The following is a 15,974-nucleotide window of genomic DNA, read 5'->3' as shown; positions in this document are numbered from 1 at the left end:
ATTACAGGCGTGAGCCAATGCTCCCGGTCAAAAAAAAAATTTTTTTAAGACAAGGTCTCACTCTGTCACCCAGGCTGGAGTGCAGTGGCACAGTCACAGCTCACTGCAACATCGACTTCCTGAGCCCAAGTGATCCTCCCACCTCAGCTTTCCAAGTAGCCTCAGCCTTCTCAAGTGCTGGGATTACAGGCATGAGCCACTGTGCCCAGCCTAGTGTTTTTTTTAAGACACCACATAAGATGCATAACTCATTTGGCAAGACGCCATTCTCATTTTCATCATTCAGTGCCCAGCTAAAATGAGCCCCAAGAAGAGATCCTCTCCCTCTCTTGGGACATTTCTCATCTTCTGTCACTGGGAAGAGGTCACTCCCCGACCAATGCAGTGGGCAGCCGGGGCTGACCCCTCTCTAAACTCTGCCCCCAGCACAGGGCTGGATACACAACAGGCCTCAGTCAGTGTTTGTTAAATGAGTAATTGAACTCAGCACCACAGCACGGAGAGAACCAGTCTGTCTTTCCACATCCCGAAGGCTACCTGACCCACAGTGTCCCCTGGGTATGGACTTGAGTGGCCAACCCCTGGATTACCGCGATGCTGGCTGGGGAGCCGGGGCTGATGCTGTTCACTTTGGCGAAGGCCTGTGGAGGGCCCTGGCTCTCACTCTGGCCCAGTTTGTGGCTCATGGCCTCTTTGTGGGCCTCAGCCATGTCCCGGGCCTGCTTCTCCTTGTCGCGAGCGTGCAGCTGGTGCAGGGCCTCCTCCACCTGCTTCATCACTGCCTTGTGATCATTCTGCAGGCCTGGGATGAGAACCACACATCAGGAGCCAAGGAAGACAGTGGAGGACACAAGACTCCTACATTCATTCACTGAAGAGTCAACAAGTGCTTATTACATGCCAGACGTGGAGCTACAGGCGAGGAGGAGTCTCTGACCAAGACAGAGGACATTCCCTCATGGAGCATTCAGTCCTGCAAGGAGCAGCTCCAGAATAAGTAATTACAGTAACATCTGATGACTGCAGGGAGGCCTGGCCAGCAGGAAAGTCTGCCCTCGCTAGTCTAGGAGATGAGGGAAGGCTTCCTGAAGGCAGTGCTGTCTCGGGTGAGCCCTGAGAGGTGAGCAGAAGGAAGGTAACATCCAGCTGAATCCATAGCCATGAACTCAAAGGCACATATATGAGGGGCCAGCACTGTGATCATGTGAATGAATGACTCGGGCTGGATGTAATCAAGATTTCACTTTTCTCTGAAATCCTCTAGAAGGAAAAATTCTGCATAAGCCGGGCACAGAGGCTCACGCCTGTAATCTCAGCACTTTGGGAGGCCGAGGCGGGTGGATCACGAGGTCAAGAGATCGAGACCACCTAGCCAACATGGTGAAACCCCGTCTCTACTAAAAAATACAAAAATTAGCTGGGCGTGGTGGCGGGTGCCTGTAATCCCAGCTACTTGGGAGGCTGAAGCAGGAGAATTGCTTGAACCCAGGAGGCAGAGGTTGCAGTGAGCCGAGATCGCACCACTGCTCTCCAGCCTGGCAACAAAGCAAGACTTCATCTCAAAAAAAAAAAAAAATGCTGTATAAGCCTAGAAATCCTGGAGACATTCAGTCCAGAAGAGGGAGTCCACAGGGAGGTGGCCAAAGGGCACCCCTGCTACAGGGCTCTTGCCAACTGGCTGGGTTTGGGAGGAAGAGCCCATGCCACAAAATCTTTGATTTTTCCAGAAAAGCTGAAAATTGGGATCTTTGAAGTGAAATTCTCTGATTTTTCAGTATAGATGGCTAATTCAAAATGTTGTGAACCACCATGGCAATCGGCAGGCCATGCCAGCACAGCAGCTGATGTTTTGATACCTTGTGCCTGTCAGGGGGTTTGCGGTACTACCTGACCTGCCTCCTCTGCCACTGTCACTTTGGAGCAAAGGCGAGACCCTCAGTCGGAAGGGATTCAAGTTCTCAATCCACAGGAGCAGATGTGGGAAAACAACCCAGATCAGAACAAGTGGAGACATGTACCTGGGAGGCAGACTTACATAATACATGGTCACTTTCACTAGAAAAGCCCTCCCCCGATGAGGTCCACAGCATCCCTAGAATCTACAATGCCTGGCACAGGGAAGTGCTCAATACACAGCTGTTGGGGAATGGAACGAATGACTATTTACAACATATTACAATTCTAATCAAAATGTTGAAAGGGTTTTTTTCAGTGCAAAATGTTTCTGCAGTGTATTTCAAAAAACAAATTTGCAATTATAACAAACATACAATATTAACATAAGCTGTTAGCTGGGCGCGGTGGCTCACGCCTGTAATCCCAGCACTTTGAGAGGCCGAGGCGGGCAGATCACCTGAGGTCAGGAGTTCGAGACTAGCCTGGCCAACATGGTGAAACCCCATCTCTACTAAAAAAATACTACTAAAAAATTAGGCCAGGCAAGGTGGCTCACGCCTGTAATCCTACCACTTTAAGAGGCCAAGGCAGGCCGATCACCTGAGGTCAGGAGTTCAAGACCAGCCTGGCCAACATGGTGAAACCCTGTCTCTACTAAAATATAAAAATTAGCAAGGCATGATAATCTCAGCTACTTGGGAGGCTGAGACAGGAGAATCACTTGAACCCAGGAGATGGTGAGTGCAGTGAGTGAGCCGAGATCGTGCCACTGCACTCCAGCCTAGGCGGCTAAGCAAGATTCCATCTCAAAAAAAAAACAAAAAAAACAAAAAAAAACAAAAAAAAACAAATTAGTCGGGCTTGGTGGTGGGCACCTGTAATCCCAGCTACTCAAGAGGCTAAGGCCAGAGAATCGCTTGAACCTGGGAGGCAGAGGTTGCAGTGAGCCGAGATCACACCACTGCACTCCAGCCTGGCAACAGAGTAAGACTCTGTCTTAAAAAATATATATATACACATACATATATATGTACACATGTGTACATATAAGATATATATGTAGGTACATATATATCTTATATGTACATGTGTATATACACAGATGTGTATATATGTATGTACATATATCTTATATGTACGCATATGTATATATATCGTATATATACATATCTTATATGTACACATGTGTATATATATCGTATATATACACGTGTATATTTCACATATACACATATATTTTACATATATACACATGCACGTGTATATTTTATATATGTGTATATATTTACATGTATGTGTATATATGCTGTTAACAACACGGGAGACTACATACAGAAGCCAAAGGACCTCCACATTATTTTCCAATTTTTTTTTTTTTTGAGACAGAGTTTCACTCGTTGCCCAGGCTGGAGTGCAATGGCACAATCTTGGCTCACCGCAACCTCCACCTCCTGGGTTCAAGTGATTCTCCCGCCTCAACCTCCTGAGTAGCTGGGATTACAGGTTCGCGCCACCATGCCCGGCTAATTTTGTATTTTTAGTAGAGACAGGGTTTCTCCATGTTGGTCAGGCTGGTCTCGAACTCCCGACCTCAGGTGATCCGCCCATCTCGGCCTCCCAAAGTGCTGGGATTACAGGCGAGAGCCACTGTGTCCGGCCATTATTTTCCAATTTTTATGTAACTCTATAACTGTTCCTTAAAAAAGCCTATTTTGTACGATAAAATAAACTTGTGAGAATAGATTTTTTTTTTTTTTTTTTTTTGAGACAGAGTTTTGTTTGCTCTGTCGCCCAAGGTGGAGTGCAGTGGTGTAATCTCGGCTCACTGCAACCTCTGCCTTCTGGGTTCAAGCGATTCTCCTGTCTCAGCCTCCCAAGCAGCTGGAATTACAGGCATATGCCACCACATCCAGCTAATTTTTCTATTTTTAGTAGAGACGGGATTTCGCCATATTGGTCAGGCTAGTCTCAAACTCCTGACCTCAGGTGATCCGCCTGCCTTGGCTTCCCAAAGTGCTGGGATTACAGGCATGAGCCACCACACCTGGCCGAGAACATACTTTTCAAAAAAAGACCAATAAGGAATTGCTCAAACAGATTTTTTTTTTTTTTTTGAGATGGTCTCTTGCTCTGTCACCCGGGAGGTGGAGGTTGCAGTGAACCAAGATCGTGCCACTGTACTCCAACCCCGGTGACAGAGTGAGACTCTGTCTCAAAAAATAAATAAATAAATAAGATGTGATGCAGATGGAATCAAGATTCAAACAGATTAAAGAGGAGTTAGTAAGTGAAAAATGTGGAGGATAAACACTAATAGGACTCTGTGGTGGAGACGGTTGCCTACCTACGGCTGAGTGGATAATGTCCCCCAACACATCCACATCCTAGCCCCTAGAGCCTGGGAATATGCCACCTTACATGGCAAAAGAGGCTCTGCAGATGTGATTAAGGACCTTGAGATTCGGACATGATCCTGGATTATCCAGGCGGGCCTGGTGTCATTACAGAGGTCTTTATAGGTGAAAGAGGGAGGCAGGAGAGTGAGAAACAGAGATGTGATGACAGAATCAGAGTGAGGGAAATGCGATTGCTGGCTGTGTAGATGGACGAAGCCATGAGCCAAGGACGGTGGGCAGCCTTTGGAAACCAGAAAAGACCAGGAAACAGGTTCTCCCCTAGATCCTCCAGGAGCCAGCCCTGCCAACAGCTTGATTTTAGTCCAGTGAGACCCATCTGGACTTCTTATCTCCAGCTACTAAGTCTGTGGTCATTTGTTATGGCAGAAACAGAAACAAATATACTATCCAATCTGTACCCTCTGCTAGCTCTTTAATTAAAAACAAATCAGCACCTTGGAAGGCCAAGGCAGGAAGACCACTTGAGTCCAGGAGTTCAAGACTCACCTAGGCCACTTAGTGAGACTTGTCTCTACTAAGAAAAATTAGCCGGGCACAGTGACACACGCCTATAGTCCCAGCTACTTGGGAAGCTGAGGCAGAAGGAGCACTTGGAGCCTGGGGGGTTGAGACTGCAGTGAGTCATGTTAGCGCCACTGCACTCCGGCCTGGAAGACAGAGCAAGACCTTGACTCAAAAAAAGAGAGAGAGAGAGAATGAAACCAGAAATATAGAACCTCGGAGTCTAGCCCATTCCCTTGGTTCTCAGTCCTTGGATGGGGACAAGACAATCCCACCATGGCAGAAGAGAAGGCAGTGGATAATGCAGATAGTTGGTTTTATTTGTATGCCTTTAACACCTCCCACCACAAGGTGGGGAAAGTCTTCTAAGAGGGTCACTCACATATGATGTTGTGCCTGGCGGTGCGGACTTGGTACAGGTCCACGTCTGACCGGGGGTAGCCCTCACAGTCCACCAGCGGCTCGTTCATCCCAATGCCTTTTTGCTGGAGGAAAGAAATGTGGTTAAAAGGTGCTCATGGGTATAATGTCCTCAGGATGTCTTTCCCCAGACCCTTCTCCTCTGAAGTCATAATAAAGGTGACAGTAATGAAAACTGCCACATACTGATCACTTACACCAGGGGCTCTACTCATGTCCTCACAACTACCCTGGGGTGGGCACTGTGTTTTTCATTTTTTATTTTTAACGACGCAAGTAATGCATGAATCCATTCTTTTTTGAAGTTAAAACAGTGCCGATAAAACCAAAGACTCCTTTGAGCACCATCCCCAAGGCCAGCCTCTTCCTCCACTCCTTCAGACCCTCCTTCCCACAGGTGGCTGACACCTGGCTGCTGGCCCTGGAAACTAGAGGGGAGTGAAAAGTCCAAACAGCACCCAGCTGTGGCAGGGCTTTGATTCTTCTGAAAATAAAAAGATCTAAAAGGGCTTTCCAAGAAGGAAACAGCTGCCTCTGGGGAGAGGAACTGGGTGGCTAGGTGACAGGGCAGGGAGAGAAACAGTCCATTTTACACCCCTCTGTAGGTTTTGAATTTTGCCTATGGGAATGTATTCTTTATTCAAAACAACACTTTTTTTTTTTTTAACATGAGTCGGAGGAGAGCACATAAAAGCAGTGAAACCAGTCACATGGTTCAGGGGAGGAGCTTTGCAGTTGGTTAGACTTTAATTTGAATCTCAATTCTGCCATGTACAAGCTGGGCATCCTTAGCTGAGACCTTCTCCTCTCTAAGCCTCAGCTTCCTCAATTATGAAATGGGAATAGGAGCACTCGCCTCCCTCCCTACCTGCTGCAAGAACTAATGACCTGACCTGCAGAGTACGCAGCACAGTGCCACACGCATACACAGCATAGTGGGTTGAAGAGCGGCCCCCAAAAACAGATAACCACGAGCTAACCCCCAGAACCTGTAAATATGACTTTATTTGAAAAAGAGTCTTTGTAGATGTAATTATGTTAAGGATCTCGAGATAAGCTCATCTGGTGGCTGATGTCCTCATAAAAGAAAGGCAGAGGTAGGTGTGGGACAGACACAGGAGGAAGGCCATGTGAAGATGCAGGTAGAGAGAGGTTCAAGTGACACAGCTCTAAGCCAAGGACCGCCGGCAGCCACCAGAGGCCAGGAGAAAGGCTTGGGAGCTTCTCTCTCAGAGCCTGCAGAAGGAGCCAACCCTGCTGACACCTTGATTTCAGACTTCTGGCCTCCAGAGCTGGGACAAAGTAAATTCCTGTTTTAAGTCACCAACTCTGTGGTGTTAAGGTGGCCTCAGAAAACGACTATGCACAGAGGTCATAAATAGTGGCTGTAAGGATTAGTCAGTCCAGGGACAAGCTGCCAGTGTACATAGGCACTGAGAAGAGGGATTCTGTTCACTTTGCTCCCTTTCTCTCTGGAAGCCTCCGGGTTACACCCAAACCTACTGTCCACTGTGCAGGGAGATAGTTCTCCACACTCCCCTAACACAGGACTCGCCATGACACTGCAGAAATGCGCCAGAGGCTAAAAACCTGTATCTGCTCCTGCCTTCCCACAGTGGTTAAGAGTTGACCAGCCTTTGAGAATCAATATCACATTGGATAATGCTTCTCAAAGGGTGGGGTCCATAACATTGGCAGCTCACACACAGGGCATTAAATAACCCTGAATAAAAAATACATATTCCTTCCCAATTCTCTTCAATCCTACAATTGTCAAGGCAAAAGTGTCCATTTGGTGCTGGTCTCTGCAACACCCCAGTTACTTGCTATCTCTAGGACCCTCCATTTTTATAACAGTTTTATTGAGACATAATTCAGATACCATATAACTGACCCATGTAAAGTGTAAAAGGTAATGGATTTTGTGTTTGTGTTGGTTTGAGACAAGATCTTCTGTTGCCCAGGATGGGGTACAGTGGTGTGTTCATAGCTCACTGCCACCTTAAACTCCTGGGTTCAAGCAATCTGTTTCAGCCTCCTAAGTAGCTGGGACCACAGGCACATGTCATCACACCTGGCTAATTTTTAAATTTTTTTTTTTTTTTTAAAGACAGAGTCTTGCTCTGTTGCCCAGGCTGGAGTGCAGTGGCGTGATCTCAGCTCACTGCAAGCTCCACCTCCTGGGTTCACACCATTCTCCTGCCTCAGCCTCCCGAGTAGCTGGGACTACAGGCGCCTGCCACCATACCTGGCTAATTTTTTTGTATTTTTAGTAGAGACGGGGTTTCACCGTGTTAGCCAAGATGGTCTCGATCTCCTGACCTTGTGATCTGCTCGCCTCAGCCTCCCAAAGTGCTGGGATTACAGGCGTGAGCCACCACGCCCGGCCTTTAATTTTGAGTTTTTTGTAAAGATAGGCTCTTACTGTGTTGCCCAGGCTAGTCTCAAACCCCTGGCCTCAAGTGATCCTCCTGCCTCAGACTCCCAAAGTCCTGGGATTACAGGCATGAGCCACCATGCCTGGCCATTGACCATTTGTATTGACAGTATTTTCTTTGGAGAAAAGTTTATTCAGATCCTTCCCCTGTCTTCTGATTGGCTGTCTTTTTATTATTGAGTTGTAAGAGCTCTTACTATAGATACTATCCTCTTACCAGAGAAATGATATGCAAATATTTTCTCCCATTCTGGAGCTTATCTTTTCATTTTACTATGTCCTTTGAAACACAGTTTTAAATGTTGAAGTCCAACTTATCATTTTTTCTTTTGTAGCTTATGTTTTTGGTGCCATATCTAAAAAGGCTTTGCCTAATCCAAGGTCATGAAGATTTACTCCCATGCTTTATTATACCAGATATATAGTTTTAGCTGTCCACTTTTTTTTTTTTTTTTGAAATGGAATCTCTGCCATCCAGGCTGGAGTGTCGTGGCTCAATCTTGGTTCACTGCAACCTCCACCTCCCAGGCTCAAGCGATTCTCCTGCATCAGCCTCCCGAGTAGCTGGGATTACAGATGTGTACCACCATGCGCATCAGCCTCCCGAGTAGCTGGGATTACAGATGTGTACCACCATGCCTGGCTAATTTTTGTATTTTTAGTTGAGACAGGGTTTCACCATGTTGGCCAGGCTGTTCTCGGACTCCTGACCTCAAGTGATCCGCATGCCTCGGCCTTCCAAAGTGCTGGGATGACAGACGCGAGCCACTATGCCCAGTCTTTTTTTTTTTTTCTTGAGACAGAGTCTCACTCTGTCGCCCAGGCTGGAGTGCAGTGGCGCAATTTTGGCTCACTGCAAGCTCCGCCTCCCAGGTTAAGGCCATTCTCTTGCCTCAGCCTCCAGAGTAGCTGGGACTTCAGGCGCCCACCACCACGCCCAGCTAATTTTTTGTATTTTTAGTAGAGACGGGGTTTCACCGTGTTAGCCAGGATGGTCTCGATCTCCTGACCTCATGATCCGCCCACCTCAGCCTCCCAAAGTGCTGAGATTACAGGCGTGAGCCACCGCGCCTGGACTTTTTTTTTTTTTTTAAAGAGACAGCATCTCACTCTGTTGCCCACAAGACAGTGCAGTGGTGCACTTATAGCTTACTGCAGCCTCAACATTCAGGGTTCAAGCAATCCTCCTGCCTCAGGAGCCAGGACTACAGGCATGCACCACCACACTCAACTAATTTAAAAAAAATTTTTTTTGTAGAGGCACCGTCTATGTTGCCAAGGCTGGTATTGAACTTCTGGCCTCAAGTGATCCTCCCACCTTGGCCTCCCAAATAGTGAGCCACTGCACCCAAACCCACTTTTTTTCTTTTTTTTCTTTTTTTGAGACAAGAGTCTCACTCTGTCACCCAGGCTGGAGTGCAGTGGCAGGATCTCGGCTCACTGCAACCTCCACCTCCCGGGTTTGAGTGATTCTCCTGCCTCAGCCTCCAAAGTAGCCGGGACTACAGGCATGCGGCCATCACGCCTGGCTAATTTTTGTTATTTTTAGTAAAGACGGGATTTCACCATGTTGGCCAGGCTGGTCTCAAACTCCTGACCTTAGGTGATCCACCCGCCTCAGCCTCCCAAAATGCTGGCCCAAATCTCTAAATGCTGAGATTACAGGCGTGAGCCACCACGCCCGGCCCAAACCCACTTTTTAAAAACAAATATAGAGCACGGTTTCAGGCTGAAAGCTTTCAGCAAGCAACAGCAGCTAGCCAGAAGCAACCAACATGCCGTATCAACATGCAAAGCATCTGACCTTATATTTAAGAGAAAAGAATATCATTTTCCATATGCAGTGGAGTTTTGAAATTTCCTTTTAAAATACATTTATGGGCAAGGCACTGTGGCTCATGCCTGTAACCCTAACACTTTGGGAGGCAGAGGCAGGAGGACTGCTTGAGCCCAGGAGTTTGAGACCAGTCTGAGCAACATAGTGAGCTACATCTGTAGCTACAAAAAATACAAAAATTAGCTGGGCGTGGTGGCACGTACCTGCAGTCTCAGCTACTTGGGAGGCTGAAGTGGGAGGATTGCTTGAGACCAGGAGGTTGAGGGTGCAGTGAACCAAGATGGTGCCACTGAACTCCAGCCTCGGCAACAGAGTGAGACCCTGTCTCAATAATAATAATAATAATAATAATAATTAATAATAATAAATTTATATACGATTAAAAGTAGATCTATTTAAATAAAAATATCAAAGGAATAACAGTACAAGTCGTATATGCATAATAGTATACTCCATGTGGTAGAAAATAAACTAAAGTTTGAGAAATTGCTGGTAATTTGCTTGAAAGCACAGGTTCTGAATGGAATAGACCTGAGGTCTGAATCCCACTTTGAGCATATAGTCAGCACCCAGTAAAATGGTTCTCTGGCCCTCTGTATGAAACTTCATCTTATGGCCGGACACGGTGGCTCACGCCTGTAATCCCAGCACTTGGGGAGGCCAAGGTGGGCACATCACCTGAGGTCAGGAGTTCAACACCGGCCTGACCAACATGGTGAAACCCTGTCTTTACTTAAAATAAAAAATTAGCCTGGCATACTGGCACTCGCCTGTAATCCCTACTACTCAGGAGGCTGAGGCAGGAGAATCACTTGAATCCGGGAGGCAGAGGCTGCAGTGAGCCGAGATTGAGCCACTGCACTCCAGCCTGGGTGACAAAGCAAGACTCCGTCTCAGACAAAAAAAAAAAAAAAAGTAACTTCATCTTACATCACCTAAAATGCATTCCTTCCCACCCTACTTGGGCATAATTAATTGAATCTTCCTCTGCAAACTGATTTGTGATTTTACACTAGGTGGCATAAGAAAACCTGCATCAGCTTTTGAGCCAGACCCACCGCTGCCACTTCCGAACTGCATGACCTTAGATAGGCGTTTGCCCCACTCTGGGCCTCAGTTTCCTCCTTATGCAATAAGGATGATGAGCCTTATTTGTAACTCAAAGTTCGGTCCTTAGACCACCAGCATCAGCATTGCTGAGAGTTTGCTACAAATGCAGAATCTGCTCCCTTGCCTCAAACAAAATCTGCATTTTAATAAGATCCCCAGGTAATTCATATACACACTGAAGTTTAAGAATTTATGATGCAATCAGCAAATGCCGGGTGCGGTAGCTCACGCCTGTAATCCCAGCACTTTGAAAGGCCGAGGTGGGAGGATCGCTTGAGGCCAAGAGTTCGATACCAACCTGGGCAACATAGCGAGACTCTGTCTTTACAAAAAATACAAAATTAAGATAAGGCAGACAGCGAGGCACATGACAGCTGTTCAATCACCAAGTAATACCTGTTTCCCCCTCCCTAAAATGGAGAGAGTAACAGCATCCATCTCAAAGGGTTGTTGCAAGGATTAAATGAACTCAACAATGTACAGCACTTAAACCAGCGCCTAGCACACAGTAGGGGTCCATAAACGCTTGCTGGGTATCAATATGGCTAACTGTTCAGTTGCTAAAGTTCTTTGCCTGCCTTCTTGTGCCGACAGAGGCCGCACTTGCGGCGCCTTGGGCCTCCCAGGGAGAAGATCCGTTGCGGAGCGCCCAAGCTGAGGCCGCCCTGGCTTCCCAGTCCTCCAGGGACTGGGGGCCGGGTTAGGCGACCTGGGGCGCCCCGAACCCACACTCACGCTTTCCAGCACGTCATAGTTGGCCTTGATCTGCGCCTCTATCTCCTCCTTGCGCCGCATCAGCTCCTGGACGTCGCTGACAGTCACGGCGCCGGCCTGCGAGGACCCTCCGCTCTGCCTCGCTTCCTCTTCGGACATCGTGAACCTCGGGCCGCGATTCCAGACACTCGGCTCCCGGGCTACGGACGACGCCCCAGTAGACCGTAACTACGGCTCCGCCCGTGGGCCAAAACACCGCAGCTGTCCGCGAGCGCGCGAACAGTCAAGAGGCGGGGCTTAGGACGGAGCTGGGTCGCCGGAAGCCGCGCCCTGCCGGAACACGTGGGGCAGTGGTGGCCCGGCAGGAGTAGCGTCGGGAGCGATGGATCCCCACGCAGTTGTATACCAACGCTAGGGGATGATCTCGCCCCAGCTGACTGATTTTCTTAACTCATTCGTGCAGCAGACATTTATTGAGCGCCTACTGTATGGATGGATACTGTGGCCAGAGAACTGCTGCGTGGCGCTCCAATTCAGTTCTTCACATCCACACAGCCCTGAAGGATTTACAAAATACATTAAGGTTCCTTATCCCTCACTTTACAGATCCGATATGCCTGAGTACACACCCCGCATCTTGCCACTTAACGGCAATCTGTGTGACCCTAGGTCACTACTGTGCTTCTCTGAGCCTCAGTTTCCTCATCTGTAAAATGGGGCAGTAATTGATAGCCGTCTGTCTCATAGAGCTGTCCATCTGCTAACAAATATTCATAGAATGCTTCCTATGAGCCATATACTGTTGAAGGTGCTGGATGTTCCTGTTAAGGCCTCTGTAAATCATAGTGATAATAATAACTGTTTATTTATTGATACTTATAATGTGCCAGACGCTGTTCTAAGTGCCTTACATATATTAATTCAACAACCTCATGAAGCTAGATTATTACCTCCCAATTTGATAGCTGAGAAAACCATCTCAATAACCAATTTACCCAACTAGCAAAATGTGAGGCCAAAATTCCAACCCAGCTTAACTAAACAATCAACTTTGATATCTGACCATATGCCTCTAATATTTTGTCTTGAAAGGGCTCAGTGGTCATCTGTGTAGTATTCAAACATGTTTGCCCTGAATCTAATCATTGGAAAACAGACATATCCAAAAGAAGGGACATACTTCAAAACAACTGGCCTGAAAACTTCAAAAAAAGTCAGTGTTGTGAAATACACATGGGGGATAAAGGGTGGAGGACAGAGAAAGGAGGCAGATATGCAATTGCCTAGATTTAAGAACACTAAAGATGTGCATCAACTAAATGCAATGGGCCAGGTGTGGTGGCTCATGCCTGTAATCCCAGCACTTTGGGAGGCTGAGCCAGGCAGATCATTTGAGGTCAGGAGTTCGAGACCAGCCTTGCCAACATGGTGAAACCCTGTCTCTATAAAAAATATAAAAAATTAGCTGGGTGTGGTGGCACACACCTGTAATCCCAGGTACTCAGGAGGCTGAGGTCTCGAACCCCTGGCCTCAAGTGATCCAGCCCAGCTCCACCTTCCAAAGTGCTGGGATTATAGGAGTGAGCCACTGCACCCCTCAACAATAAACTTAACATTTCTAACATTATCGAGAGAGAGAGAAAGAGAGAGAGATACAGGTGCAGTGGCTCATGCCTGTAGTCCCATTATGCTGGGAGATCAAGGCAGGAGGATCCCTTGGGTCCAGGAGTTTGAGACCAGCCTGGGCAATATAGCAAGACCTCCATCTCTACAAAAAAAAAAAAAAAAATTAATTAGCAGAGGACCAGGTGTGGTGGTTCACACCTGTAATCCCAGCACTTTGGGAGGCTGAGGTGGGTGGATCACTTGAGGTCAGTCAAGACCAGCCTGGCCAACATGGTGAAACACCGTCTCTACTAAAAATACAAAAATTACCAAGGCACAGTGCCACACACTTGTTATCCCAGCTACCTGGGAGGCTGACGCAGGAGAATCACTTGAACCGGGGAGGCAGAGGTTGCAGTGAGGCGAGATCATGTCACTGCACTCCAGCCTGAGCGACCAAGTGGGACTCTGTCTCAAATAAATAAATAAATTTAAAAAGGGAGGAAGAGAGAAATAATGACTAAATGCAATACATGATCCTTACTTGAATTATTTAATGAGAAACAGCAGCTTTAAAAGACTTATTGGGCCAACTGGTGAAATCTAAATATGAACTTTATATTAAATTATAGTATATCAGTGTTAAATTTCCTCAGTCAGATAATGGTGTTGCAATTATATGAGAGAATCACTTTTCTCTTTATTGGAACGAGATAAATGCTCAATTATTTAGATGTGTAGTGTCATGATTTCTGCTACTAACTTGCAAGTGGTTCAAAGAAAATGATACAAGGGGAGAAAGAGGCAAAATGTAACAATTAGCAAAGCCACATGAAGAGTATATGCATGTTCAAGGAAACTGTCTTGTAGGCTGCTCGTGGCTATAATCCTAGCATTTTGGGAGGCCAGGGCAGGTGGATCACTGCCTGGGTGGCAGAGCAAGACTCTGTCTCAAAAATAAATAACTAGGCTGGGCGCAGTGGCTCACGCCTATAATCCCAGCACTTTGGGAGGCCAAGGTGGGTGGATCATGAGGTTAGGAGACCGAGACCATCCTGGCTAACACGGTGAAACTCCATCTCCACTAAAAATACAAAAATTTAGCCGGGCTTGGTGGCACTTGCCTGTAGTCCCAGCTATTTGGGAGGCTGCGGCAGGAGAATGGCATGAACCTGGGAGGCAGAGCTTGCAGTGAGCAGAGATCACGCCACTGCACTCCAGCCTGGGCAAGAAAGCAAGACTCCATCTCAAAAAAAAAAAAAAAACTAAATGCAATATGTGGCCAGGTGCAGTGGCTCACACCTGTAATCTCAGCATTTTGGGAGACCAAGGCGGCTGGATCACCTGAGGTCAGGAGTTCAAACCAGCCTGGCCAACATGCTGAAACTTCGTCTCTACTAAAAATACAAATATTATCCGGGCGTGGTGGCTCTGTTGCCCAGGCTGGAGTGCAGTGGCGAGATCTCGGCTCACTGCAACCTCCACCTCCCTGGTTCAAGCAATTCCCCTGCCTCCCGAGTAGCTGGGATTACAGGCGTACGCCACTATGCCCAGCTAATTTTTTTGTATTTTTAGTAGAGACAAGGTTTCACCATGTTGGCCAGACTGGTCTCGAACTCCTGACCTCAGGCAATCCACCCGCCTTAGCCTCCCAATGTGCTGGGATTACAGGCGTGAGCCACTGCACCTGGCCAAATTTCCTGATTTTTAAAAAAATTGTAATATCCTCCCACCCTTGATATCTGAAAATCTCCTGATTTTGATACTTTCACTGCGGTTTTGTAAGACAGTGCCCTTAGAAAAAGTACCCTGTAGTATTTAGGGTTAAGAGAGGCAATTTACTTTCAAATGGTTCAGAAAAGAATAGAGATATAGGCTGGGCATGGTGGCTCATACCTGTAATCCCAGCACTTTGGGACACCAAGGTGGGCAGATCACAAGGTCAAGAGGTGGAGACCATCCTGGCCAACATGGTGAAACTCTGTCTCCACTAAAAATACAAAAATTAGCTGGACGTGGTGGCTCATGCCTGTAGTCACAGCTACTCGGGAGGTTGAGTCAGGAAGATCACTTGAATCCGGGAGGCAGAGGTTACAATAAGCCGAGATGGTGCTACTGCACTACAGCCTGGCGACAGAGTAAGACTTCATCTAAAAAAAATAAAATAAAATAAATACAGATATATATGTAAGGCCGGGCATGGTGGCTCACATCTGTAATCTCAGCACTTTGGGAGGCTGAGGGGGGTGGATCACTTGAGGTCAGGAGTTTGAGATTAGCCTGACCAACATGGTGAAACCCCGTCTCTACTAAAAATACAAAAATCAGCTGGGCGTGGTGGCAGGCACCTGTAATCCCAGCTACTTGGGAGACTGAGGCAGGAGAGAATTGCTTGAACCTGGGAGGTGGAGGTTGTAGTGAGCCGAGATCGTGCCACTGCACTCTAGCCTGGACCACATAGTGAGACTCCGTCTCAAAAAAAAGAAAGAGATATATATTTATAGACAAGAGAGAGATAAAGTAAATATGGCAAAATGTAAATAATTGCTGACTCTGTAAATTATTTGTAAATGTAAATTATTTACATTTACAAAATGTAAATAATTGGTGAAACATATATAAATGTTCTTTATAATATTTTTGGAACTTTTCTGTGAGTTTAAAACCACTTCAAGATAAAATTTTAAAACAACCTTTAAACAGAAAGAAGAAAAAAAGAGAAAAGGTAGAAAAATAAACTAACATTTCTAACATTGTCGAGACAGAGAGAGAGAGAGAGAGATACAGGTGCAGTGGCTCATGCCTGTAGTCCTATATCTCTGGGAGATCAAGGCAGGAGGATCCCTTGAGTCCAGGAGTTTAAGACCAGCCTGGGCAGTATAGCAAGACTTACGTCTCTACAAAAAAAAAAAAAATTAATTAGCGGAGGACCAGGCATGATGGTTCACGCCTGTAATCCCAGCATTTCGGGAGGCCGAAGTGGGTGGATCACGTAAGATCAGGAATTTGAGACCAGCCTGGCCAACATGGTATAAAA

General features: G+C 46.8%; 2 protein-coding genes across 3 annotated transcripts in view; one reads left to right on the top strand and one right to left on the bottom strand.

Annotated features, from left to right (window-relative positions):
- PSMD9 (proteasome 26S subunit, non-ATPase 9) overlaps positions 1-11,617 on the bottom strand; it is a 29,420-nt gene extending 17,803 nt beyond the window's left edge. The window contains exons 1-3 of one of the 2 annotated variants that reach the window (XM_030821541.1): positions 11,354-11,617; positions 5,197-5,299; positions 591-802 (exon numbers count right to left, since the gene is read on the bottom strand). In XM_030821541.1, coding sequence (XP_030677401.1) covers positions 591-802; positions 5,197-5,299; positions 11,354-11,491 — 453 coding nt within the window. In that variant the 5' untranslated portion in view covers positions 11,492-11,617. The remainder of the gene's footprint in view (positions 1-590; positions 803-5,196; positions 5,300-11,353) is intronic. The other variant, XM_004089464.2, reaches the window with a different exon arrangement.
- A 107-nt stretch (positions 11,618-11,724) lies between these two features.
- Positions 11,725-15,974, top strand: part of HPD (4-hydroxyphenylpyruvate dioxygenase) — a 49,847-nt gene continuing 45,597 nt past the window's right edge. Inside the window, exon 1 of the mRNA XM_030821539.1 lies at positions 11,725-11,915. The gene's annotated coding sequence lies outside the window, so the exon portion shown is untranslated. The remainder of the gene's footprint in view (positions 11,916-15,974) is intronic.

This window comes from Nomascus leucogenys, chromosome 10 (genome assembly GCF_006542625.1).
Source record: "Nomascus leucogenys isolate Asia chromosome 10, Asia_NLE_v1, whole genome shotgun sequence".
NCBI classification, from domain to species: Eukaryota; Metazoa; Chordata; class Mammalia; order Primates; family Hylobatidae; genus Nomascus; species Nomascus leucogenys.
This window is presented reverse-complemented; position numbering and strand designations above follow the sequence as displayed.